Source organism: Anabas testudineus, chromosome 13 (genome assembly GCF_900324465.2).
Source record: "Anabas testudineus chromosome 13, fAnaTes1.2, whole genome shotgun sequence".
Taxonomy (NCBI): Eukaryota; Metazoa; Chordata; class Actinopteri; order Anabantiformes; family Anabantidae; genus Anabas; species Anabas testudineus.
The window spans coordinates 20,817,715-20,845,011 of record NC_046622.1 but is presented as its reverse complement, the minus strand read 5'-3'; the positions used below and the strand labels follow the sequence as shown (position 1 = coordinate 20,845,011).

General features: G+C 42.1%; 3 protein-coding genes and 2 non-coding genes across 8 annotated transcripts; 4 read left to right on the top strand and 1 right to left on the bottom strand.

The window, feature by feature from the left end:
* The first annotated feature begins 1,538 nt into the window (after positions 1-1,538).
* dyrk1ab (dual-specificity tyrosine-(Y)-phosphorylation regulated kinase 1A, b) lies at positions 1,539-12,339 on the top strand. 4 transcript variants are annotated; one of them, XM_026367813.1, is made up of 12 exons: positions 1,539-2,367; positions 4,168-4,237; positions 5,764-5,960; positions 6,272-6,364; positions 6,487-6,675; positions 6,887-7,034; positions 7,128-7,414; positions 7,587-7,733; positions 8,040-8,180; positions 8,310-8,613; positions 8,860-8,984; positions 9,231-12,339. In XM_026367813.1, the coding sequence occupies exons 2-12, from the start codon at positions 4,225-4,227 to the stop codon at positions 9,816-9,818; spliced, it is 2,232 nt and encodes a 743-aa protein (XP_026223598.1). In that variant the 5' UTR covers positions 1,539-2,367; positions 4,168-4,224; the 3' UTR covers positions 9,819-12,339. The 4 variants fall into 4 exon arrangements, with proteins under 4 accessions (XP_026223598.1, XP_026223606.1, XP_026223615.1 ...); XM_026367805.1 differs by lacking the exon at positions 1,539-2,367 and adding an exon at positions 2,400-3,227 and having other exon boundaries at positions 9,231-9,818; XM_026367821.1 differs by lacking the exon at positions 4,168-4,237 and having other exon boundaries at positions 9,231-9,818.
* An 805-nt stretch (positions 12,340-13,144) lies between these two features.
* Positions 13,145-13,216, top strand: trnap-cgg. The gene has a single exon. It is a non-coding gene; the product is annotated as a tRNA-Pro (tRNA).
* Positions 13,217-13,458: 242 nt separating this feature from the next.
* On the bottom strand, positions 13,459-13,530 carry trnap-agg. Its single transcript has one exon. It is a non-coding gene; the product is annotated as a tRNA-Pro (tRNA).
* An 889-nt stretch (positions 13,531-14,419) lies between these two features.
* On the top strand, positions 14,420-17,931 carry thap12b (THAP domain containing 12b). Its single transcript, XM_026342043.1, has 5 exons — positions 14,420-14,744; positions 15,189-15,309; positions 15,408-15,515; positions 15,639-15,675; positions 15,768-17,931. The coding sequence occupies exons 1-5, from the start codon at positions 14,656-14,658 to the stop codon at positions 17,675-17,677; spliced, it is 2,265 nt and encodes a 754-aa protein (XP_026197828.1). The 5' UTR covers positions 14,420-14,655; the 3' UTR covers positions 17,678-17,931.
* A 925-nt stretch (positions 17,932-18,856) lies between these two features.
* On the top strand, positions 18,857-25,711 carry map6b (microtubule-associated protein 6b). The gene is made up of 3 exons (XM_026365215.2): positions 18,857-19,913; positions 21,294-21,507; positions 23,835-25,711. The coding sequence occupies exons 1-3, from the start codon at positions 19,168-19,170 to the stop codon at positions 24,042-24,044; spliced, it is 1,170 nt and encodes a 389-aa protein (XP_026221000.1). The 5' UTR covers positions 18,857-19,167; the 3' UTR covers positions 24,045-25,711.
* Positions 25,712-27,297: the final 1,586 nt, after the last annotated feature.

Sequence of the window (27,297 nt, the reverse complement as noted above, 5' to 3'; positions counted from 1 at the left end):
TCTGGGCCTGCTTTTCTGCATCTGGTACAGGGTCTGTCTTTGTCACAGGTCATAGTCCTCCAACAGGATAATGACCCAAAAAACACAGCTAAAAACACCCAAGAATGGCTGAGAACAAATCAAACTCTAAAGTGGCCTTCTACGAGTCCTGATCAAAATCACATTGAACATCTGTGGAAAGAGCTGAAACATGTAGTGTGAAGTAGGCCCCGTTTAAACCTGAAACAGCTGGGGCAGTTCGAGTGCCTGTATCTATAAAATGTGTAAGAACAAAAACATACCACAGAACTGCGCTACTCAACAAATGCATTCAAATGGCTGTCAAGAGTTTTTTGACCATATATGATGTTCAGTATACAGAAATTTGGACACATGCTACATCAAATCAAAGAAAAAAAACAACAAAATCATTTAAACTTTCCTACAAAATCTACTTGATGTGATTTAATACAATTTTTTGTTTAAAACAAACTCGGTTTTAAACTGAGCAGTGGTCTTATAAATAAAACAGCAACCAAATTAATTTGAACAAACACAATCTAATTCATGCTTTGATTTTTTCCCCTGCAAACTCTGAAATATTGATAAGGAGGTGACATTTCCCAGAATGTAATGGGACGCCCCCCTCCCCCAGATATTCCCAGCTGCTCTGAAACAGTCTCTCTAATTGATTATCTTCTCTAGAGGTGAAATTGGTCATGGTATACATTTCTTTAAGAACACATAACTATAGAATAAACTCCCACACAAATAAATAACAGGCTAATTAACAATTTTAACTATTGATGAAATATAATGGAGGAAATTCTTTTAGGAAATAATGAAAATAAAGATAAGAACTTTAACCTTTTCCCTCCAGTCAGGTTCTCTGCAAGGGGGAGGAATGAGAGGAAAAAAGAAGAGAACATAAAGTCTAAAATCTACAAAACAGCACCAAATAAATACAAAACAAAGGCTACATTACTAGAACATAAAGGAAGGTGAAGATATGATTTTTTGTTTGTCCACTAGTATATGAATAAATGAAAGAATTAGTTTGGGGGTAAGAATGTAAAGATCTCTACAAGGACGTTGTGGAATTAAATTCTATAAATAAACCCAAGTATGCTAGAAAGTATTATTATACTTTTATGATTAAGGTAATGGAGAAAAAGAGTTATAGCAATGATAAAGGATAATGTCATGCATTTGTAATATCATGTAATATCACTGTGATTTAGAGGACAGATTGGACTGCAATAGGATGACGAAGCACCAACACTACTACAACAACAGGAAAACACACAGAACACCTCACTATGGAAGAAGCCATGTAGCGCAAGATCCAAATAACAGTAGTTTAAAATGGTAAAAGAAAATGAACGCAGTGTGATCGTTTATCTCTGCCGGCCGGTAGCAACAGGCCAAACGCGGTGAGCGCCACAGACAGGGACGCCGCTGAAGTCATGTGTGTCCTGTAACTCTGGCCAGCTACATTTTATTCGTCATTGGTGCATCCGGGTACTTTATTTTTTGATTGACAGTTGCCATGGCAACAAGCTAGAGCATCGCCATTTTGTCAGGAGGGTTTTTTTCCCAGCTCAGTCTTTTCAAATGTTCTCCCTTCCCGCCGGAATAATGCTGTCAGTGGATATATATTTGACGTTTTTGGATATCGAAATGCGTCTAGTGGATCGGATCAAGGAGATCAAGAGGCCGACATTTTAACATAGTTGAAATAATTAGGCGGCGCCGCACTAACTCAGTTGTCCGTGTCTCTGGTCCACCGGGCCGGTTCACTGCGCAGGTTTGGACCGCGCGCCATTTTGTGAAAATTGACACAAAATTCCTAACCAAAATTATCAGAGGACACTGTTTCTGCTTCATGTTTAAAATACTGCGGATTCAACCGTGTTGTCGTATTTCTTGAAGCGGCCGACGCTAAATTTGCAAAGACAACGTAAAATCAGATTTTGACATAACGTTTATTTAGCGGTGGCTAGAATTGTTAGCTTGAGGCTAGCTAAAGAAGCTACCGCTAGTAGCTAATGTTAGCTGCGTTCATTTTGTCTACTAGCTAGCCAGTTCGCTAAGGTTAGCTAGTAGGTTATGTGTGCTAGTTAACGCTAGCATGTTGCTAGTCATCAGCTGATGTTAACGTTAGTCAAAGTTGCTTCTACCGCTGGCGTTGTTCATCAAGACTTGGAAAATGAAACGCGTATTACATTTGACTGGCGAATTATTTTAGAGTTTGCCGGTCTGAGGACGGGGATTGGATTTAACGTTAACATTACTCGCTAACCGTGCAGGGAGGGGAGAATCTCAAGCTGGATAAGTTTCCTCATCATACAGGTTATTGGACTTTAAATGAAGATCGTGCCATCAGAGGTGAGCCGTTGTGAACGCCTATCTTTGTCATTAGCTCTGATTACTTAGAAATTCTACGTTAACGCATTTGCAGATGTATATTAAATGTATCGTTAACAATGATGGACGCGACAGTGAAGTTACGAACGGTAGCTTATGGTATGGCGGCTAGCTAACATTTTGTGGCGGTGCCGACTCCGCTGAAGCCAGCGTTAACATTTGCTTTCAGTCAGTAGGTCAACCAATTTTATGGTTCGACAGGAATGTTTTTTCCATCTGGTTGTGAATTAGAAGATGTAACGGTTTGTGTGGGCTCGGATGGAGAGGCATGCTGACACGGTGTTAACGTTAACGACCAGCTAACGTTAACTCTGCGATATTAGACATTGTCATTGTACGATTGAAAGAAATGTTGCCATGTTAGCATACAGTACCGTTTGATATACTGTCATTGCAAAACCCAGTTGTAATGATATTAGACGTCTAGTTCGGCTTTTAGATATGCACAGTACCAATCTCACCTAGCTAACCTGGCTAACGTCTGTTAGCTAATTCGGCTAACCTGGCTAATGGTTAACGTTGAGTTGTTGACGAACCAGCTGAACGGGCCCCACAACCCGCTGGCTGAACACAGCGTCACTAGCTAACGTTAACGTGGGATTGGTGAGGGATCTGCTTGCTTGTCCCGCAGTTTTCAGGGTAACGTTAACGACGACAACGTTAGCTAGTTAGACTGCTAACGGTAACGTGAGCCTGGATACGTTTGTCATTTATACGAGAAATTGGAGGCATACAAGAACGATATGTAGCAAGAGAGGACACAATTTAACACTGAATATGCTTTCTAAAATCCAACCATGACGAGATCTACCCCATCATCTGTAAGTACAGAGCTACTAGGGCACCGTCTTTATACACGAACGTTAGGCTTTTAATTGTTTTGGATGGGTTACATTTGATTCAGCTTTGCAATGGATCTGATCATTTGGGCGTGAGAAGATGACATACAGGCTTGTTACAGAGGTCTTTAGCCATCACTTATGATATGATATGGCTACTAATAGCAAGCTAGCTGTCGTTATATTTACACCTAACGTTAAATAGGCCCGTAGATGCCGTGATGAGCAGAGCCAGGAAAGGAACTGTTCATATGTCAGTACTGAAAATGAAAAATAATCAAACGTTTAGGGGACAGTCAAGAGCTACAAGTGCGCTTGCAAAACGGCTTTGTGGTCAAATACAGCTTGATTTTTTTCCTAGTAGGGTTGATGATTGTTACAAGGATTCAATAGTTATGTTATTCTGTTGCCAGGTACAAAATGGGCTCAAACCATACTTTTCTGCGTGTTGGCAATTTACATGGTTTTGTACATGAATTCCAGTTTGATCATTTGGGCTTCCTATTTAAAAAATACATATTGTATGTGGTCTGTGGACATGCTGAGAGGAGATCCAGTGCTATTAAGTTCACAACAATATTAATCCTGATTTGTTTTGTCAAGTGGTTTGTAGTCTGTGCCTTGTTGAGTGAACTATTTATCTATTTACAGTTTCACTGGCGCTTCAGATCTTTTGTGTTTTGAGAATTTAATTGCCAGGGTATTAACTGCTTTTAACCGTTCATCCACAAGCAGCTTGCCTTTTTTATTTTTACATTTCTCAAAAGTTCATACATTTACCCAAAGCAAACTTTTTAAAGTTTTGGGCTGTCCTCTATTCTTTAGGGGTCCCCTGTCTGTCTTCTCAACTAAAGTTTAACACTATGAAGTTATATTTCACCAAAGATGCACAATGATAATGATGTGTTTTTATTCTTTGTAGTGGGTTGTGGTTTGCTGCTGGACTCTCCTCCCAGGATGATATGAATTTTTACAAGAGATGATGCATCCAGGTTAGCTGCTATATATTAAGCCTTAACCCTTGGTGGGAAGTGGTGCTCCTAAAATATTCTTCTCTCTGTTATTTTGCTTGAATTTCTGCCAGCCACACTAAGTTTTAGGACAGTCTTTTGTTTAATTATTGTTAATATTTGTAGATGCAGAATTGCAAAAACATTTTATCTGATGGCATAACTTGTAGTGTTAAAATTAGTTTTACTTTTTTTTTTTTCAGGTCTTAGCAGCAAAATAGACCACATCATCACAGTCTTTTTATTGCTTATAATGTTACAAAATATAAAATGTTATAAATCTAGGTTCACAGTATCATTACATTTTTAGTTTTTTTTTTTTTTTTTTTTAATATATATATATATACACAATATATAGCAAAATGTTACAAAAGAGTACATTAAATTGTATGAAATATTAAAAGAAACATTTTACAGATTTTCTTTCCTGAAAATACTGTCTCTGCTTGTTGGCTCGTGCTATATCATCTTACAGTTCCTCTTATTTCTGTCAGTGGATGTGTATTTTTTCCTTTTCCAAAGCTGGGTCAGCTTTCTAACGCTCTTAGATGGAGTGCAGGTTTTGGGCTGTGCAGCTATTTTGCTGTCAGGCTCTTGTGTTGAAAGCAACGTCTAAGTGTGCCAAAGTTCAATTTTATTTCTTGTTTATTTCTTGTTTTCTCATTGGAAAATGGGAGCAGCTCTGCCCTGGCAACAAAAGTAGGCTATTTGCATACTGCGTTGTGATTGGTCTGTGCATTGATGGGCTTGCCAAATCACGCTGTATCTCTGTGGTGATAGGCTATGCTAATTAGGTGCTGTTGCTGGGATTCTGAATAGTGGTTACTGTGAAGCACTGGTGAATTGTGTTGTCTGGTGAGAGATGCTGATAGCTGAACATGCTATTTAATAATTTTTTGATTCCTTCTGGCTTAAAATGAAGGATGATTCACTGTACAGTGTGGAGATGCTTTATTTCACCCATTTTCACTGTTAAACCTGCTGTTTTGCTCCTTTTTCTTCACAAAGGTTGATATATTACTGTTTTATTTAATTTTGTGCTTATACTTTGCTGCATTTTTATGACTTTACAGTTTTAACAAAAGACACTGTTTTAACCTGACATTTCTCTTAACAATGAATTAATCCTTCTTATTACTTTTGTAACATTTTATTTATTTCCAATTGTGAGCTTAATCATTTCAACATGCATGTAAATATTAGAAATGAATAATTTGCATTATGCATATATTTATTTTTCCCAACTGTTAAAACAGTTTTTGTATTCAGGATATTGTCACGAGTTAGATTAAGCTGCAGAGAGTGCCTTTTTATATGAAATCTGTACAAGAAGTAACAAACATTTTCACCTATTTGATTTTTGGACCAAAAATCTTTTGTGTGGAAGAGGAATACTGCTTTTTTTTTTACTGGGGGATTATTATCCCCTTCCCTCTTTTGTGTGTTTTATTATGTGTAAGGATGAATGAAGTTAATACAGCACTCAAAGCAGTGTTTGTTTCTTTCAGGAGGAGAGACTTCAGCATGCAAACCTTCGTCCGTCCGGCTTGCGCCCTCTTTTTCTTTACACACTGCTGGTCTTCAGATGGCTGCTCCAATGCCCCATACGCACCAGCAGTACAGTGACCGCCACCAGCCAAGCACTGACCAATCTGTTACGGTCTTGCCGTACAGCGACCAGACACCACAGCTCACTGCCAATCAGGTGCACTAACCCTTCCCTACCCCAGTGCTTGAAATTTTTTATCATCTTAACGTGCAGTGTTAGCAGACTTGCTATACCTAATGTTATTTCAAAGTCTTACTCCTTTTTTGCTGCTGTCACCAGGCAGAGTAGCTGCATGTGAGATGTTTCTTATAGTACAGTATAGCTGTTTAAAATTGTGCAAAAGTTATTACTGTATTGCAATTTAATTAATGAACTATGTAATGTAGAAACAGCCCTCTTAACATTCAAAAGTAGTGTGCCTATTGTTTCTTTATAAAATATTGTGATTTTCCCTTTTAAAACTTCAGAGGCACATGCCCCAGTGCTTTCGTGACCCAACTTCAGCTCCCCTGAGGAAGCTCTCCATTGACCTTATCAAAACATACAAACACATCAATGAGGTTAGTTTGGTTTTTAATTAATTGAATCCATCTGAATGATCTGTTTGTAAAACTGTGAACCTTTAAGAGTATTTGAAAAATACCTCAAGTGTAATCATTTGTGCTGTATTGTTACTTTATAGGTGTATTATGCAAAAAAGAAGCGAAGGCACCAACAGGGTCAGGGTGAAGACTCCAGTCACAAAAAAGAGAGGAAAGTCTTTAATGATGGCTATGACGATGATAACTATGACTACATCGTCAAGAATGGGGAGAAGTGGATGGATCGCTATGAGATTGATTCCTTGATAGGAAAGGGATCGTTTGGACAGGTGCGTGATTTTAAACAACACTTGAATACATGGGATGTAGGAAAGCATGTTGCATTTTTGAGAAATAAGTTGTGAGTAAGTTTTGCTCTGTATATAGATATTTGATGCTGCCTACTAAAGACGTTTTATGTGCAGTTAATATTTAAATTGTTGATGATTAGTATCTAATAGACTTAACTTTGGAAAACACTAAAACATGCTCTTGTTATAGGTTGTGAAAGCATATGACCGTGCAGAGCAGGAATGGGTTGCCATTAAGATCATCAAGAACAAGAAAGCTTTCCTAAATCAAGCCCAGATTGAAGTGCGCCTCCTAGAGCTCATGAACAAACATGATACCGAGATGAAATACTACATTGGTAATACACTTCTTTTGATTTGAAAAGACACTGAAGAAATGAAATGGCTTTTCCTATGCATGACTAACGTGGGTACTGTTTGGTTTCCTCCAGTTCACCTAAAGCGTCACTTCATGTTTCGGAACCACCTCTGCCTCGTCTTCGAGATGCTTTCATATAACCTGTACGATTTGCTCCGAAATACCAACTTCCGCGGCGTATCACTCAACCTCACCCGGAAGTTTGCCCAGCAGCTATGCACGGCGCTGCTCTTCCTGGCCACGCCTGAGCTCAGCATCATCCACTGTGACCTGAAGCCCGAGAACATCCTCCTCTGTAACCCCAAGAGGAGTGCCATCAAAATAGTGGACTTTGGCAGCTCATGCCAGCTGGGACAAAGGGTATGCAGCTGCAATTTTTCTTATCAGCAGTAAAATGAATGTTTGCAAAAATGTGCTGGAGAAGTGTGAGGTAGTTTTTCTTTCTGAACAATAGGTGAAATTAATATGTAATTTAGTTTACGTTCACAGCCAAATGGCCAGACTGACTGTTCTGCGGCTTTCCTTTTTTTAGATATATCAATATATCCAGAGTCGCTTCTACCGTTCCCCAGAGGTGCTGCTCGGAATGCCCTACGACCTGGCCATTGACATGTGGTCCTTGGGCTGCATCTTGGTAGAGATGCACACTGGAGAACCTCTCTTCAGTGGAGCCAATGAGGTATGAGGAACTGAAATCCTGCTCCGGTTTATTTTTTTGTTTGCGTTTTGTAATGTAAGTGAGAATGGCAAATGACTTTTCTCTGATGTTAGTTATGATGTAAGTTAATATCAGCTGTTTTCCCATCTTACATTTGATGGCATTTACCTTCCACATACTGTTACACTTATTGTATGGTCTTGAGTTTCAGATTTTAAATGTAATTGTATAATTACAATTACATTACAATTTATAATATAAATATATTGTGAGTGGTTGTTCTCACTGCCAGCAGGCGTGAATAACGTGGTTAATAATTTTTCATAGGTGGACCAGATGAACAAAATAGTAGAGGTTCTTGGTATACCGCCTAATCACATAATGGACCTAGCCCCAAAAGCCAGGAAGTTCTTTGAGAAGCTTTCAGATGGTACATGGAGTGTTAAGAAGACCAAAGATGGCAAAAGGGTGAGCTCCTATCTCCAGTTTTGTTTGTTTTGTGATTATTCTTTACAACAAAGGTATATGCAGCAATAAAGTACAGAATTCAAGGGTGATTAAGTCTCTTAATCCTTCTGTACTGTTCTTTTTTAACAGTATAAGCCTCCAGCCTCACGGAAGCTCCACTCCATCTTGGGTGTGGAGACAGGAGGTCCAGGTGGCCGGCGGGCGGGGGAGTCTGGCCATGCTGTTGCTGACTACTTGAAGTTCAAGGACCTGATCCTCCGGATGTTGGACTATGACCCTAAGAGCCGCATCCAGCCCTACTATGCCCTGCAGCACAGCTTCTTCAAGAAGACTGCGGATGAGGGGACCAATACAAGCAGCAGTGTGTCTACGAGTCCCGCATTAGAGCAGTCCCAGTCTTCAGGAACCACCTCTAGCACCTCCTCTAGTTCAGGTAACTCCCAGCTGAAACTCTGGGCAGCTGTATAAATATAATATAAGAAATGCTTCATACTACATCTTTGCTAATTTTTTGAAATAGAGAATCAAAGCTATAATGAAATCAAAAAATCTTTTTTGAGAAACTTTGAGGCACTTCTAATGTGTTGTGTGATTTACTAAATGTTAACTAATATTGGCGTAGTGTTTGATGTAGTTTGTTGTCAGAGCTGCACTAGTGACACTTTGCTTCGACCCTTAGGAGGATCATCTGGGACAAGTACCAGTGGCAGAGCAAGGTCTGATCCTACCCATCACCACTTGCACAGTGGAGGACACTTTGGCACGGCCCTGCCTGCCATCGATGGTGACAGCCTCTGCCCACAGGTGAGTACTTTGACCAGCAGGATTTCAAATGTTGGAGTCAGTGGAGTTAACTGTGGGGGTGGCAAATTGAATCGAATTATCCAGTATTGTACATGCATGTGGAAAAAAAAACCTTTTAAACGTCATTTCATCACATGCAATAAAAATGGTGTCATACTATTGAGATGGTTCTAACTAACGACATCATAGTGACTGAGCAATATTCCAGTGAATAACAGACATTTGTTATTTGCTTGATGTTAACAGGCAAGACAGCCTTACCCACCCCCGTTGGTGTGGGGAGGTGGCGTTGGACCAGAGTCAGTCACTGGAGAGACCCATCCAGTCCAGGAGACCACCTTCCATGTTCCCCCTCAGCACCCTAAGGCCCTGCATCCCCACTCACATACTCATCACCACCACGGGCAGATGATGGCTACACGGCCACGCCCACGCCACTACACCTCCCCGACACACAGCTCCTCGACACAGGACTCCATGGAGGTGGTTCATGGCCATCTGTCCATGACCTCCCTGTCTTCCTCTGCCTCCTCTTCCTCTACATCGTCCTCTTCCACTGGGAACCATGGCAACCAGGCCTACCAGCTCCGCCATTTGCCCGCTGGAGCCCTTGACTTTGGTCAGAATGGTGGGCTGAACATGGGGCTAGGTGCCTTCTCGAACCCACGGCAGGAGACTGGCATGGCAGCGCACCCTGCATTCTCCATGGGCACGAACACAGGGCCTGCCCACTACCTAGCGGAAGGCCACCTGGGCATGAGGCAGGGCATGGACCGGGAGGAGTCTCCAATGACTGGAGTGTGTGTGCAGCAGAGTTCTATGGCCAGCTCGTGACTGCACTGACATTTGGCTGTGTGTTCCCCCTGTGCGTCATTTTTAAGGTGGTGTTTTTTACTACAAAGTGTGTTGAGAACAAAGCTGCTCACGTCAGAAGGGAGATATCACTGAACCGCTACTACAGAGAAAAACCTTTGTTAAAAAGTATATATGTAATTTTCATCAGTTTTTCTTTTGCAATCATTAGGCACAAAATAATACTGCGGAATAACCATAGTGAGATTGAGTCATCCACGTTACCATTTCACCAGTTTCATGTAACCACCAAGTAATCACCATATGGTATTATGTGGCAAAAGCTTCTAAGGAGCATTTCAGAGCAAAGTTTGAAGCTGTTTTGCAGGTAGCTGTTGGTGATGAAATGCTTGGCGTCCTCTTTCGGTTCAAACCGTGGACTGCCTGACATTACTGTTCCACCGGTTCTAATTATTTTGCCCTTTTGAAGTGAAATTTCACGTAAAAGCTGCTTGTAAATCCTGTAGCTTGACAATGAGGGGAAGTGTTTGCGGTGATATTTCTTGTTGTTGGTCGGTATTGTGTAACTCTGTTAAAGGGGAGCACATAGCAGTGGAGTCCCTATAGCGTGTGCTGGCCGGGTGGAGAGGAGACCCCCCTTCCCACCCCTAGGTGGATGCTGACACCAACTGGGTCAAAGGAGAAAAGAAAGCACCACCCCTCAGGCCTAGAGGTCCCGTAGTCCTGCGAGCTGCTACCGGGCCTGGCACAGACGAGAGCAGCGATGGGCACGGGAGACGAAAGGATCCAGCCCAGTGAAAGGAAGACAGTCAGCGGCTGGTTCTAGATAACCCTTTGGCCTTATGACTCATGGACTTGGAATGGGATGGAGCTGGACATTATCATTTGAATTAAGATGGCTTTTCTCTATTTTTCTCTCTAGACAGCCCTTAATTCTTTAAGGAAATTAAAACAACTTAGAAAAGGTAAATAAGAATGGTAATTTGAGGCCTTTTCCGACAAAGATTTCTTCTTCAGCAGGGCCCCACATAACAGGGTCTTATTGTACACAACAACCTCCTAAACATTACTTCCTTGAAAATCTTATTCACTGGTTAAGGATTTTGCAGTGGAAAGAACTTATCTATTCCAGAGTCTACCCTTTTATGTTTTTGTTATTTTTCCCTTTTGCATGTAGTTCCTCATCAGAACCACCTGCACAAGTCTCTCCATCCAAAACATGGAAACTGAAGAAAAAAATGAGTTAAGTGACTGCCTTTTTTCTCCTCAAATTATGCTGTGAATTTTACAAGAATTTATTTTCCCTTTGGATATGTTTTTATACCAAAGCAGTTGTTTTATAGCATATAGGTGTCTGTAACCAATAATGTAGCAGTTCACCACTTTGACGCAAAGTTTATCAAGATCTTATTTTAACGTCAATACAAACAGCTGCAATATATTACTTTAGCAAAACTGGAGAGCGTTGTTGAGACCGCTATTGTGTATTCTGGCCAGATTTGTTTGCAATGTTTTACCAAAACTGTTTCCATATTAATTGGTAGATTATTTTGGGAGTCTTTTAAAACTTTGGTATGTTAGAGAATTTGGTAGTTACTCTGCAGGCTCCGGAGTAGCAAGATAGAAGCTGATGGTTTAAAAAAAAAAAAAAAAAAAAAAAAAGGAAAAAAAAGGAGACTAATGCGTTCTATTTCTGTGTCGTCGTTTTTCTTTTGCCCCCCATCATACTATTTCAAAGGGTTTTGCTGCCTTTCATACATCATTTGGTCAACTTGGCTAGTTTCTGCCGCAAAGCAAGACTTTTATGTCATCGTCTTGGCAGGGGAAAGATAATTGTGGCAAATCAGTTTGTGCTGAATGGTATTGTTCTGATTTGGTAGGGCAGATCCCCATGATTGTTGTCCTGTTCCAAGGGAAAGGGTGTCCGCCAGCCCACAATCACACGCTTTGTCTAGGCAGACGTGCATGTCCTCAAACATTACAGTCAATAACCAGAACTTTTATTTCTTTCTTTTTTTTTTTTATATCAGGGATTTTGAAGTGCTTTCTTTCTTTCGTTGCTCATTTTACCAGCTTTGACATTAGACAGCAAAAACCTGCCCACAACCACCTTTCAAATTAAGGGCAGGCCACAGGTCACGCTGTTGTCATTTTTAAAAGAGAAACCACCGTAAGAGATCATGCTTGGTATTTCCACAAACACAAATGTAAAGCTACCTATATTGAGATTGGGGTTTTATCTGGATGTCAAGGTTAATTGCAAATTTGCAATCATTTTTCATACCCCGCAGAATTTGAGACATTTAGAAATTGCTAGTGGTTTTTATTACTGGCACTCATACTGGTACTAAACATTCCAAAAATAAAGACTGAAAAAGAAAAAAAATTGACTGCAGTGACTTGTAAGTGTGCGCCTATTTCAGATCATGCTGATTGACCTCTTATTTAGAGCAGTTGTCATGAAATGCAGCCCCTTTTTAATAGTTGAAATAGAATTTATGTATATATTTATATTTTTTTAATAAAGGAAGTATAGAACTCACTACCTTGCTCCTGCTGGTATGTTGATTATGTTTGTCAATTTGGTGACCATTCAGTGGGCAGGAACTCCTGTTTTCTTAGTGGCAAAACCTTGCCTTTTGGCAAAGGTACTTGACTACATCAGGACAACACTGAGGTAGGGTTTGAATCAAACAGGGAAAGCTAGATCTTCAAACCTTAATAATTTTCACAGGGTATATTGTAAGTGCATGTACATCACAAACCTTACTTTTTGGTTATATGAGAAGCACATGGTTGGAAAAAAAGGTTCCATCTTTCATAAGCCTGTTGAGTTTGTGGGTTACACACAAACACGTATACTTGTCGACATATCTGAACACCCAACAGAAGTTGAAATCCTCTTATTTAATTTGGATTTATCCTTTTCATTTTTGAGTTCACATTTTTTCACTTTTTTGTACATGCAACATGCACTATAGAATTGAACAGCATGGGGGAAAGGATAAGTCCATGTATCCACAGATTGTAAGATCTAGTCAAGACTTTGCTGTGTTTATGACAATGCCCTTTGTATTATATTAAGACAGTCTTATGTATGATATATAAAAAGAAGTTAATTGAATTGCTTTGTGTGTCTTTATTCTTCTCTGACGATCCCATCGACATTAGCTACTTTTCAAGAAGTGTTCACTCTTCACCCCCAGGGACATAATCATACATCGCCCATAAAATATAAGATCACACAGTGCTTTTGCTGCAGTTTAACGTTTTGATTATAAGGAAATGCGCGACACAGTTTTCCCGGATCACTTTTTAAAAGACGTGAAGCATATGAACACCGCCCCGGCTCGTTGGTCTAGGGGTATGATTCTCGCTTCGGGTGCGAGAGGTCCCGGGTTCAAATCCCGGACGAGCCCGATGTTCTTTTGCTGACGGGGATCGATCTGGATCAAGCTAACATGCTAAAGCTAACATGCTAAAGCTACCTTCAAAGGGCGCAGACATGTTCGATGTGCTGGTGACGGTGACGCAGGACTTCAGATGCGGACTGTGGACGTCGTGTGCTCACACCACAGATGAGGTCAGAGTTCACGCTTTTGTGTCACGATCTTCAAGCCAGTGAACAAATTACAGAAGAGGGGAGGAAAATAAAAAGCGAGGGCTCGTCCGGGATTTGAACCCGGGACCTCTCGCACCCTAAGCGAGAATCATACCCCTAGACCAACGAGCCAGATAGAGAGACACGCGGCTCTGTCACTAGTTGTACGTTGTAATTCACCGTTTGTGTCCACATCACTCTTTCTTGTTAAAGTGTTTTTGCTCCTTACTCGTTTTAAATACATAAATGCTGGCTAAGCCATGTATTGAACTGATCTCTAGTTCCCCCTCTAGGAAGTTAAACCTAACACTGACCAGTAGTCACGGCGCTTAAATGAGAGCTGACGTTAAGCTAGTGTAGGTTAATTATGAAGCTTCAGAGTAAAACACACTCCTCGTTATTCTAATCCACATATAACAAGTCTCCGTTTAGTGGTCTTGGTCTGGTTAACTTTCCCTTACCCCTTAGGATGCTAACGGAGCTGAATGAGAATAAGTGACTGACACGTAGCATATAAACCGTACAATTTGTTTTTAGAAGCAGTGGATACGCTAGCTATCTGCTTTCACCAAGTTTATTATGGACCCACAACAACAACATGGGAGCGCATCGCTTGGGTGTGTGATATTGTTACTAAAGGATTACAATAAACTCCGTCTTCTTCTTTGCCCTTTATCTTTGGATGACTTTAAGGAGATCTGTCTTTCATAAAAAATATACGGTATTAAGATTAAGAAAGTGTTAGACAATCGGACTTTGTCTTTCAGATGATATCTGTTGTTATCTGCGCTACTCAACATTATGAACTAGCTACTAGTTAGCTCCTGTCGTTCAGAGATGCGGCCAGTGGGTGGCAGCAGTTCACCTTGGCCAGCAGCTGTCACTACGTATTTGGATGAAGAAGAACGTTTTGTTTGTTGTCTGGTAACTGACCAATAGGATGAATCTGTCTAGGATGAGCGGCCAATAGTAATGCCGCAGAGTTTTGATGCGCCCAATCAGGTGTGAGGTAGGCGGGACGTGGTGCTGGAGAAGTATCTTCTTCAAATTCAACCGTTGTGAATGTGTTCTGCATCATATCCACACTGTTTGATTATTGTTTATGGAAACGCCTATCGGAGACTGTTTGGGGTCATATAAGGTGTTTGTTAGTGTTAAAGATTACCTACGTCCGCGGGAGTTCCTAAACGAATGCGCTGAAGTTATCAGATGATATCAGTCAGCTAAGTTAGCTAAGCTAACAGCCTAGCCTGAAACATGCCGAATTTTTGCGCGGCCCCGAACTGTACACGGAAGAGCACTCAGTCCGATTTAGCTTTCTTTCGTTTTCCACGGGACCCTGAGAGGTAAAGTATCACATCTGACCTAAGTAGCCACATCTAATGAAAGCATTCATGTGACTACCGTTAACATAGCATGGTTTAAGCCAGGGTTGTATTAAAATGACAGGAAAGGCACATGTAACGTGAGAAAAGTGTCTGTCTGTCAACAGCATCCTCAAGGAGTTAATGCTGTTTTTAAATATACCTGTCATCAGGGATAGAAATAAACATCTGTCCCAGTATAACAACCATGTTCTCTGTCATAGCTCATGCCTTCTAGTCATTGTTGAGTTACTGTGTTGTCTAAATTGTTCTGTTAGTATGATTTTGTGACTGATTTCGTGTTGTGTGTCTCAGTGCATGTTTATGTAGGAAGAGTTTGCTGCTTGTGCCATCTCATGTCTCAAAATCATTTTCTATGTTGTAGTAATATAAATGATCATTTCTTTTTTTTAACTGTTTTTTTAGATGCCGAATCTGGGTAGAGAACTGCCGCAGAGCCGATCTAGAGGCGAAAACGTCAGACCAGTTGAACAAGCACTACCGATTATGCGCCAAACACTTTGACCCAGCTATGGTGTGCAAAACGGTGAGTACCTGACATCATCCGAGCTAACAGCATGGGAGCATGTGTCCACTTATTTCTTAATCCCCATAAATTGCTTATTTGAGTGTTGTGCTTTTCAGAGCCCCTATAGGACTGTATTGAAGGATACGGCCATTCCAACTATATTTGATCTGACCAGCCATCTGAAAAATCCTCATACCAGGCATCGCAAGCGAATTAAAGAACTTGTAAGAAATGATTAGGTCTTTACCTGCTTTCAGGGTTTTAAATGCAGCCCTTAATCTTTATACTTCATAGCTTGATCAATTTAGTTTGATTTTTTGTGAAATATGTATAATTTCTAATTTCAGACTGAAGAAGATATACGGAAGATCAAAGAAAGGAGATGTAAGAACATAAAAATATATTTTTGATTATCAAAATATAAAAAAGACATGTAAAGTATTGATTTACTTAAAATTGTCTTTCCCTCTACCCAGTGGCATCTTCTATTGAGCAACTTGTTTCCAAAAAAGATGCAGCGGTTGAGGACAACACAAGCACCAATGAGGATGAACCACAACTGTCCACAGAGGAAAAGGAGTTTCGTGAATACCTGCGATCTTTGTTTGAGGTTGTGGTCATGTTGGGGAAGCAGAGAATCCCACTAGTGACGGACAGAGCATCCGAGGAGGAACACAATCTGAACAACTTCCAAGCGCTGCTAGATTACCGCATGAACTCTGGAGATGAAGCCTTGAAGAAGCGCTTCGAGGGGACAGCTGTGAACAGAGAATACCTCTCTGCAATCCAGCAGAGCCAGCTCCTGGACGTCTGCGAGAACACGGTGAGGGAGGAAATGCTAATGGAGGTGAGGGAGAGCCGCTTCTTCTCCCTAGTGACAGGTGACCTTGTTGACTTTGCAAACGAGAAACACCTTCCTCTATTTTTACGCTTTGTGAATCAGCAGAACGTCCTTCGAGAGGAGTTTCTTGATTTTGTACCATTTGACGGCGATGAGTCCACACTGGTAGAGAGGCTAGAGGCCCAGCTGACTGACCGCTGGGGGCTTAGCATGGAAGACTGCCGTGGCCAGGCCCACAAGGCCACTGGGACTTCCACCACCAAAATGAAAGCTGTGGCGATATTGCTGATGGAGAAATATCCCCTGGCACTACACATGCCTTGCTCGCATACAGCACTGAACATCCACCTGGCCAACAGCCTGCCTTTTCCCAATGTCCAGGTTGTCATGGAGACTCTGAGGAGAATTGGTGCCTTCTTTAAAACCCCGTTGACTCAGGATGAGCTGGAGAAAGCTGTCTCTGCTCACAACCAGAAAAATGAAGAGAGATGCAGTGCACTGAAACAAATGTGCGTCCCAGGCTGGACTGAGCAGCACAATGTCTTCGATGTGCTAGTTGATTTGCTGCCGCCCCTGCTGTTGTGTTTGGATACCATTCGGGACAATGATGATGGAAAGTTTGCAGACGCCGTCGCATCTACTGCGTATTCAGTCGCAGAAACTCTGGCTGACTTTGAGATCATCGTCACCATCGTCATCTTAAAGAATGTTCTCACGTTCACCCGAGCCTTTGGGAGGAACCTCCAGGGAGAAACTCTTGATGTATTTTTTGCTGCCAACAGTTTGACTGCCGTCTTGCATTCCCTAAATGAAGTTAACGATAATATTGATGTCTACCATGAATTCTGGTACGAGGAGGCTGTGAGCGTGGCAGCTGTACTAGAGGTCCCTGTGACGATCCCGAGGCTGTTCCTTAGGAAGCAGCGCGCAGCTGAAGTGAGTGAAATCCAAGCAGATGCCTATTTTAAGGAGTATGTGACTGTCGCTGTTATCCGGGGTATTATGCAGGAGGTGGAGGACATGTTCTCTGAGACCAACCTCAAAGCTCTTAAGTGTCTGTCACTGGTCCCGGCCGTCATGGGCCAAATGAAGTTCAACACCACCGAGGAGAACTACGCAGAAGTGTACCGCAACGACCTCCCAAACCCAGACACCCTGCCCGCAGAGCTCCACTGCTGGAGAATCAAGTGGAAGCACAGGGGCAAAGAGGTGCGCCTGCCCACCACCATCCATGAAACCTTGCAGCTTCCGGATGTCAAGTTCTTTCCCAACGTGAACTCCTTCCTCAAGGTGCTTTCCACCTTACCAGCGCTGAAACTGGAAGAAGACAAGAGCGACACTGCGAGCGAGCGACTGCGGTCTTACCTGAACAGCGTGCCCTCCCGGCAGTGCAACAAAAGTCTTGTCATGCTCAACATTAACACTCACGTCAAACATGACCTGGACGTCATGGTGGACAAATACTGCAGACTCTATCCCGAGGATGACGCAGAAGCTGAGGCCGAGTCAGAGGAAGTGGCCGAGGAAGATGTGACGATGAAATGATGCAACACGGACTTTGGTGTTAATTAGCAACTGTTCAAAAATGAATAAAATCAAGTCAAACACACACACACACTTTGTGCACACCTGGATTTTTGTAGTAAACATTTTAATGCATATGTAAAGAGGCTAATGGTCATTTCTAATCAGTCCCTGAGGAAGAAAACATTTAAATAGATACTCAGTATCTTTTAAAAACTGCAGTTTGTCCAGAAATGTAAAGCATAATCTGTTAATATTAAAAGCTTTGTGTCTTTCTTCTTTTCCTGTTGTCTGTTCTTCCTCTGTGATCATACCTTCATCCTAAGGAAAGAGGGTTTTATTCTCTTTTTTTTTTTTATTACTGTCTGATTTCCATCTATCTGCTTTTGATTGAAACCACATGAAGTCTGTCGGCCCTGTTGATCTCCAGTGCTGTGATATGAGGCAGGAGGAGCACAAGAGGGAGTAGTTTCCGCAGATATCAGCAGCGTCTGAAAGATTTGATGCCAACAGGAAGCTGTTTCTTTCACAGTAAAGAGATGATAATGCTGATTTTAGAGAGACGTTTACATTTTTGATTGAACCTTCTCATGTGTAATAAAGTTACATGTTTGCCTCAATATGCAGGAAATTAGAGCTCTGGATGTACCAGTAACAGTGTGAGACGTCATTGTGCTTGTTTATAGTATGATGGTTTATTTTTACTGCAACAACCTGTCCCATTTTATAAAAACTAATCTGTTTTAAGTGCAGTTTAATAAAATAGTTAGCCTAGAAAGCACATGGGAGGTGCTTTGAGTCTGCTTTGTGGCACATTGTGCGTTTTATTTCTTTTTATTTCTGTTTTTACTTGAAATGGAAGCTTCATTTCACTGAACGTGACATCCTGATATATCCTTGCAAATGTGAATAGTTGACTTTCGGTCCAGAGAAGTTATTTTTCAGTTTTCAGCCACATTATCAGCCATTTTCTGCACATGGAACAACAATAGACTTGTGTTGCACCCACTGTACGCTCAGTGTGGCGTTCACTGACGCGGCAGCACAGGGGTTAACCGCGCTGTCTCCTCCCTCTGCTTCACTGGCCAGACTGTGACGAGCTCAGGTGATAGTTCACCGTGCAAACTCACAGACCCGGGGGCATCTCGAAGCATCCCACTAATGTGGGTGGGGTCGCTTTGATGCGCAATCAGGCAGCAATGTGCGCTCCACAGCAAAGCCCAAAGTCTATTTAAACTTCCAGTAAGAGCAAATATCCTGCAGGAGGTGAGAGAGGGAGGCGTGCGGGCTGTGTGCGCCTTAATAGGCAAGCAAAGATTGGTGAGATATAGTCAGCAGAGAGTTACATAAGGAGGGATACTGTCCATCTGGACAAAAACTGCGAGGGTACGGGGTGAGGGACCAGGCACTTGCAAGCCTTCAAATCGTGAGTAGGACGTTTATTTACACGTTGATCCCGTATTTAGAGGTTTTCGGTGCATCCTTTCCAGTCCTAGTAGGTTATTATCATCATGGCATGGCCGTGCATTACGCGTGCTTGCTGCATCAACCGCTTTTGGACCGAGCTGGACAAAGCGGACATTGCGGTGCCTTTGGTTTTCACCAAATACTCGGATGTGGCCGAAGTGCAGCATCTGCCCCATCACCCGCAGCCGAAGCAGAAGAGGGCCGCTGCCATTGCCATAGAAACCCATCCCGGCGAACAGGAGGCTGGGAAGGCACCGCCCGCGACGGGTGCCGCAGCGGGCAAAGATGGCTCTACTGCGTCCGTCATGCGCCAAGACTTCAAGGCGTGGAGAGTGCGCCCCGAGCCCAGCTGCAAACCCAGGAACGAGTACCAACCCTCGCCGTCCCCGTTCAACAACGAAACTCAGTATCAGAAGGATTATAAACCGTGGCCTATACCGAAGAAGCACGACCACCCATGGATCCCCAAACCCAGCCCCACCGCAGCTTCCACAGCCACGTCCGGTGGAGCAGAGCGCAGCGCGGGGGGCGGTAAGCTGGAGTACGCGGCCGCGGAGGCCGAGAGCGGCGTGGAGAAGAGCGAGATCGAGGAGAAAAGGCAGGAGAAGGAGTCCAAGGAGGCGATGAAGAGAAGCGCAAAGAGGGAAAAGTCCGCGGAGAGAAAGGCAGGAGAGAAGACGGAGGGAGAGATGCCCACAGATGTGAGCGCCGAGCAGAGGAAAGGCAGAGCAGTTGCAGACGCGCTCAACAAACAGATAAAGCAGGATCTGTTGGCTTCAAGCAGCTACAAGTAAGTGCGCCAACGTGTCAGGGGTGGCAGGATTATTTTCTTAGTGCCCTCTGAAATAAAGCATCCTTTATCTTACATGATCTCTGTGAATACTTCATCCATCAGTCAGCAGAGCAGTGTGTGTGTGTGTGTGTGTGCCACACTGCTCTGCCCTTTCATACAGCATTATTTGGAGATCATCATGTTTGGTTTTCCATGGTCTCCTGTTACAGTCTCCGGTGATCTCCAAAGCAAACTGATACTGCTACAGATAAACGTTGCACCATTGATTTTTTTTCCTGCTTCCTCAGAGTACAACCAAAATCAATGGGCTGCAGCCCATGAATGGTCTGAAGTGGAGCCTGATCGTGATGCCTAACGTGGTTTCTTTGCACAGGCTTTCACCAAATTGAATTGGGAATGCATGATGCATGCAAGTTAACCCGACTTGCTGGCGGCTTAATAAAGAAGGAGCTGCTGCAACTGGTAACTTCCAAACCCTGGCGTGCTGCATTTCAGAGCTGGCTAAAAATGTGCTTTACAAGCAAGGAAGCTGAAATAAATCTGACTAAATGATTAATGAAGGTTCCTTAGGCCTCTGTCTCTGACCTAGATTTATTTACTTTTCTTACTTTCTTAATTACTGAAAGGAAATGACCTTTGAAAGGATATAAACACAGTTCAGTACAAACGGTGCTGCTGATGTTTTAAATCTCTTACTATCTAGTGTCAGGTCTTAGAATTAAGCTAATTGATGACGAGACCACTCTACTTTCATGGATGGTGACACAATGGCCACACGGTTGTGTCTTTCCTGGCCTCGCATCTCTCACTGTTGTCATCTGTCGCTCTGGAGATGAGGACGTGTTGCATCTTTCTTCTGTCGCTTTGCGTCTCTGTGCATGTCTTACGCGTCTTTGTGGTTGTTTTGCGTATCTCCAAGGTCATTTCAAATCTGTTTGTAGCCATTTTGTGTCTCGTTGTGGTTCGTTTTGTCACCAGTCCAAGTTTCTTGGCAGTGTGTGTTTAAACCACAGTTAGACAGCTGGCTGGGTTGATGTGGTTTTATCTTTTATGATGGGCACAGGCTAATGTTCCCATTAAAAAACAATCTCTAGCAGAAGTCGTCTTCTACATTAAAAAGACAGTTGTTTTTTTTCTGCAGTGTCAGTAACAATAAACCTTTTAGAATTAAACAAATTGGTCTTTTAAATGAATCATTTACCTATTTCATTAATCAAAAAGCTATTTGTCTATTAAAAGAAGCTGAATTTCACTGAATTTCACTGGGTTTTGACTTTTTTTCTTCTTAAGTGAGAAAAAAAAAGATCAGATTCGTTCAAAATAAAAAATAAGCTGCAGATCTTACACGTTCACATTTGCTTTTTCGAATGCTCTCAGGACTGAGTTTAAGGCGTACAAGGATGTGAAGCCAGTGAAGCCCATCAAAGCTCCATCCCAGTACAAACCCCCTGCAGAGGAGACCAGCCTGGAAACCAGCTACAGTGCCACGTTCAAGGGGGAGCAGGTGAAGGCTCACCCCACTGACAACAAGCTGCTGGAGCGCAGGAGGATACGCAGCCTGTACAGCGAGCCCAGCAAGGAACCTGCCAAGGTGAGAGCGTGTCCACACACAGATCCTGATGTCAGTGCAGCTCTGTCGTGTACACTCCCTTCAGCCAGTGCCTTCCTTATAGTCGTGTCTAAAACTTGATTAGGCCTGCTGTAATCTAGGGTTAGTGATTTCTGACTCAAGTTTAACTCATTGGAAGCCCTGCCAAATAAATATTATATACTGTATTTATGCACCATCTAAGTCGTGCTTTTGCCTAATGGCAGGTGACAGTGCATCAGGTCAGTAGTGGATTATAGCAGAATATATTTGTAACACTTTATCTTAGAGGTCTGTTATTTGTGCTCTTTCCTAATCATTTCTTTAAAGTTTCCTGGAAAGGATCACGTCCTTTTGTAGTAATCACAGGGAATTAGACTAAAGGTTTAGAGACTTTCGATAGTTCCTTTAGTTGTGTTGAGTTTATTATTAACACACCGTTTAATTCCTCATACACATATTATGTTAACCGTTACGCTTCACTTGTGCTGAATTGAACATTTTTCATAATGAGGTCACAATATCTTCTGAAGAAAAGTCTCAAGGTTGCTCAGGATATAGAAATACAAGAAGTACGAAATAATTAGATTCTTTCCAGGAAACTCAGAAGATTGAATTGAAATGAGCTCATAGACACATAAAATAGGCTGTTGTCATTGTGCATGCTGTCCACAGTTAGGACAGGTCTGGTTAATAGTCATTTAATAATGTGTTTACAGTAGTATGTTCATTTGGCCACTCCCTCTCTCACTCTCGTAGGACTTCTCAGAGACTGAGAGCAGCTCTGTTCTAAACCTGCTGTAGTCAGGTGTGTTGTCTGTTTCTTCTAGAAGGCATGGAGGCTGACCTCTAAGTTATCAGAAACAAATGTGCATACTACACACACACACACTCACACACACACACACACACACAGACACACACACACACACACAGTCTCAGTATGCACCATGGCCAGGACACACAGATGATCACTTCGCTGCCAGATGCAGTCCTCCCAGAGTTATTAGCCACCACCTCACTGTGTTCCCACCTATCAGCCTGCACCACCCACTACCTTTTTAGAGGGCTTAGTAGTTTCAGTTGACCTTGGGTTTATAGGGGTGTGGATGGTAAAATGACTGGAGACAGGAAATAGGCCAAGATGCTAATAAAACATAACAGCTAAGATTCAAACTCTTCACCTTTTTTTTAGTCTACAGGTCTTTGCTGTTTAAGGTTGTATTTTAGTGACAGTACATGGTGCAAATTGCAGCAACTTTATGTCTGCACACAAGACATCAGGCACTGATAACATGCGTTTGCAGATGATGTTATCCTTTACGTTACAACTTCACATTTCATTCTGCAGTGTTCTACTGAAAAGTAGTAAATGCGTGTAATCGGGACATTACTCAGGCCGAGCACCATGGTGCAGAGTCAACATCTCCCTCGTAGTGACGAGTGACTGCATCGGCCACGCCTTACACACCACTGTCCGTGCACCCTTTTATTCACAGAAATAGAGCCCTTCATTTTTACTGTCAGAAACTTGTCATCTCTTACAATATATATGTTTTTTAAGGTTCATTTAAAAAGTTGAGCATGTCGGCAACTTTTTTTGCTCCACGCCAACTCATTTACTCAGACGGACCATTTGGGAGCTTCTGCGGAAGTCTGTTGTGGAAACTCCACAAGAGCGGCCTTGCTTAAGAGGGCGGTCATCCTCTGCAGCCACATGTTTTGCAATGGCAAGCCAGGTTTCAACCTCTGTTAGTGGTTGAATGATATAAAAAATCTTCTCATTCAAGTGCGAGACTAACATCATATACTAATATAAACCTTGTACGTTGTTCTCTCTTTAGTAGTTGAACTTATTGGGAAACTGCACGACCCACTGTTCTGTAAAAGGAAAGGCACAAATACACCTTACGTGCTGTGTTTTTTCTTTTATGGTCATTGCACTAACCACATATTGCAAACATCACATAGTGTGTCATTTGCCTGTCATTAGTTTAAATAACAGGATAAAAAGGTATGTATTGCATGCTAAACTTTTCAGTTTAGAGGAACAGTTTGGGGAAATTCACTTTACTTGCTTTCTCTGCTAAGAGTTAGTTGCACATAAACAGAACTGTAACAATGAGACTGCAGACTCTGATCTTAGCTTAGCACAAAGAGCTTCATATTAAAGGGACAGACGCGACACTGGCACGAGTCTTCTCATTTAACTCTCAACATCAAAGCCATTAAGTGCATTTTCCCAAAATGTCAAACGTTGAAATGACTATTTTCAAAAGATACTTTCTCATGAGAGATAGTTACTTGCGCTCTCTCTTCTCTCTTTTCAGGTGGAGAAGCCAGCGTCTCGCACCAAGCCAAAAAAGACCCCGACGACGTCAACAGGAAAGACGGTGAAAAAAGCGAAAGAGAAGCAGATTGCCGGTTCCCAGTCAGCCAAGAAGAAACCACCTTTGGGCGCCCAAGAACCCAAACCAGACGGAGCAGTTACGAAGCAGAGCAAAGAGATCAGCAACAGACTGGCTGAAGCGAAGCAGTAAAAGTGGCGTGGCCCTCACTCTGATGTGCCATGAATTAGGCTAATCTTCTTCCCTTTGGTTTATTTCCTGACCTTGCTGTTTACTCTGTCCTGTCCCATATTGTTCACTTTTGACTGGGCACCGATGTCGAGCTTGGAAAATAATGCAAATAATTTCACTGTCAACTGTGTGTTTGTGTGTGTGTGTGTGTGTGTGTGTGTGAGAGAGAGTGTGTGTGACAGTTAAGTGATTGCTTGTGTTTTGGTGCACAGAGCCGCTTTCTATTATTGAGCACATAATTTGCACATTATTTATATATATATATATATATATGAGTTCATGTTTGGCATCAAACTACAAAAAGGAGCCATGTGTACACATGTGTTATGTGTATGAAAGGGCATTTTTATCTTTACCAACATTCAAATGATTGTAGAAAATGTCGAGGGAAAACTTTTTCTCTCAGACTGAATCACGTTAGAGGTTTTGTGAAGATACAAAATCCGCTATAGACGGTTGCGTTTCCTAGTTACAGTGCCTCCGCTGTATGGTCCTGGTTTTCATTTCATTGTTCTGGATGATATCAGTTTGGTTGCTAAGAAACCAAATGAACTGTAATATAATTGCTGAAGCTTGCATGCAAGGCCCTGTTTTTGGTTGAGTAGCAACATTTTAGCAGACTATACTGGACGTCAGAGTCACATCTTAGCTTGTAAATTGTGCCCTTGAAGATAAATGTGTAGGGGCGAGACCTTTTCTGATATAGTGCATGTGTAGTAATAGATTCTGATCACACCAAAAGGAACATACAGTAAGTAAAATCATAGTGTAGTGGCTGTTAAAGCTATACAGGAAACACACCAGCATTATGGTTTCACCCACCAACATATTTCTTGCAGTCTCAATGGAAATCTACTCCTTTAATTGAATAGAACACTGCTGTTTCTTTCCGGACTCGGTGTGTTCGTGGCACTGCACACACTCCACCCTCTCCTCTGAGCTGTGACACTGATTGTGCTATGAAATCAAAACAAACCAAGAAAAATATAATAGCTGCGTATAGACCTGAAAATTGTATTTACTCAGTAGGTTTCACTCGGGATGCTCTCGCCAAGTGTTGAAGGACAAGGAGTGAGCCAGGACTTAAAGTTCAGCTCTTCAAAATGCTGCTGTCTGAAAATGCGTAAACCACATCTGTTCATCGTGAGCGTGACACGGGGTGTTTTTACTACACTGGACATCACAGCCTTTGTCTTTCTCTCTCTCTCTGGTTGTAAACACAGACGTGTACCGTGAAACCCTTAGTGGCCGACATGGCCGCCGTGTGCGAGGGCCCTGCTGAGCACTAGCCACAGTGAGTCTGCTTCCAAGTGTGTGTGTGTGTGTGTGTGCGTGTGTGTGCGTGTGTGTACGAGTGTGTATGAGAGAGCTGTTCGTGTGTGACCTCTACAGCCCGCTGCCTGCTAGCATCGAGTGTGACCCAACCACTCCAAGTGCTGCTATGCACTCCGACACCCTGGTGCTATATCTCTCATCATATATGCTGTCTGGTTCGGACTGTGTGTGTGGTGTCAGACCAGAGTGAAATGATGACATCACAGTGTCATAGCGTTGCAGACATGTTGCGATATTGTGCTTGTATTCTCAGCTTGCTCTGAATGAACTCAGATTAAAATGATGATACAGAACCTCGTGCTGTGACTCATTGTATCATTTGTCCTAATCATACATTCATTAAAGAGTAACAGTACTCTACCTGCACACATGCACGCTGATAAATATTCTTTATCAGTTACAGAAAGGTTGTATGTCTATGTTTCTATTTGAGGCAACATCATTTGAATGCTACAGAAATCGTTTTATAATTATCTTTTAACATAAAGTTCTTGTATGCACTCTCAGTATTTTTATTTTTAAAAAGTCAAGATATTAAATTATTAGGAAGAGGCTACAAATGTTTTACCAAACTACAATAGCAAGTGTGCTGTTTATGCTGCAGTTTGTTGGAGAAACACACATAGAAAAAGATGGAGACTATTCTACAATACACCGACCATCCCCTGCACACCATCCTGATGGACCAGAGAAGCAGCTGCCGTGGACGACTCGCCTCACGGTGCTGCAGGACTGAAAGATACAGGAGATCCTTCATCCTCACAGCCATCAGGCTCTACAACACTTACATCTTTATTTACAAGAATACCTGAATTTCCCTTCAGGGATTAATTAAGTTAAACTACCACAGTGTAGAATGCTGGTTGAAAATGTGGCTTTACAGAGCTCCAAACTTAAGATGTATGTGAACCCATCAAGCACTTTCTTCAACAGATTTGTTTTTTAATGGCACATCATCAATGTGGGGTTCTCTCCATTTTTCTGGCAGCATAAAGATCAAATTAGAATTGCAGGATGGCCTTGTCTTAAAGCAAAAGTTTGCCTTTAATGAAACAAGAGGCAAATGTAAAACGAGAACATTATTTGTTCTTTTTTTTTATTTTGTCTTCCTTTGGGATGTTGGCGGTCATTTTCCTGTGAATCAGTCATCCTGACATAAAAGTGCATGAATTATTCAGTTGTTTTGGGTCCTTATGTTTTCAGAGCAGCATGAAATATTAAATAACAGAATCAGCGACGGCTCAGGGGGCTGTCCCCCTTTCTAACCGACTTGTCTGGCTGCTCACAGCTTCACCTACATATGCAGCTTATTGTATTGTGGTGAAATAATCACGAAGCAATGCCAGTTACTGTTAGAAATGCAGTGTGCATGCATGCACTTCTATTTTCAACACCTGCACTGCTGCGGGAGTTTTTATGGGTTGTATTAACTTCACCATAGGAGACACTTACCCTCATGAAAATATTTCTTGGCCATGTAAAGTGTGGGGGGGACAATCAGCAAATGATCTTTAGTGGATACAGACCACAAAAACTGTTCTTTAAATCCCCGTATTGGTGATGTCCAAGATGTTGGGATATGTAGTAATGAGAGAATCAAAGAGCTTCTAAAATGCCAATCTGTACATAAAATAATAATTGAAAACTGTTCATGGAAATAAAACAGCACATGTACTTTTAACTCATCATTACATTAGTTACATTTACCTCTTCAGTCATTTCAGCCTTACATTGTAACTCATCAAAGAGGGTCAGCACTACAGCCACACAAACAGATGAAGCCAAATGATGTTCACTTCAACAGCAGCAGTCCATTTAGATTAGTGCATGTTTGGACTCAGCTCTCCTCCATCAACCTACTGGACCAGGAGTGAGCGGC

Excerpts from the sequence above, each read along its gene's own strand:
- dyrk1ab (XM_026367813.1), top strand. Across the intron at positions 5,961-6,271 it reads CACAGCTCACTGCCAATCAG|AGGCACATGCCCCAGTGCTT; the intron begins GTGCACTAACCC and ends TTAAAACTTCAG. Across the intron at positions 7,035-7,127 it reads CGAGATGAAATACTACATTG|TTCACCTAAAGCGTCACTTC; the intron begins GTAATACACTTC and ends GGTTTCCTCCAG.
- map6b (XM_026365215.2), top strand. The coding sequence starts at position 19,168 with ATGGCATGGCCGTGCATTACGCGTGCTTGCTGCATCAACCGCTTTTGG. Across the intron at positions 19,914-21,293 it reads TTGGCTTCAAGCAGCTACAA|GACTGAGTTTAAGGCGTACA; the intron begins GTAAGTGCGCCA and ends GAATGCTCTCAG. Across the intron at positions 21,508-23,834 it reads CCAGCAAGGAACCTGCCAAG|GTGGAGAAGCCAGCGTCTCG; the intron begins GTGAGAGCGTGT and ends CTCTCTTTTCAG.
- thap12b (XM_026342043.1), top strand. The coding sequence starts at position 14,656 with ATGCCGAATTTTTGCGCGGCCCCGAACTGTACACGGAAGAGCACTCAG. Across the intron at positions 15,310-15,407 it reads CAGCTATGGTGTGCAAAACG|AGCCCCTATAGGACTGTATT; the intron begins GTGAGTACCTGA and ends TGTGCTTTTCAG. Across the intron at positions 15,516-15,638 it reads GCAAGCGAATTAAAGAACTT|ACTGAAGAAGATATACGGAA; the intron begins GTAAGAAATGAT and ends TTCTAATTTCAG.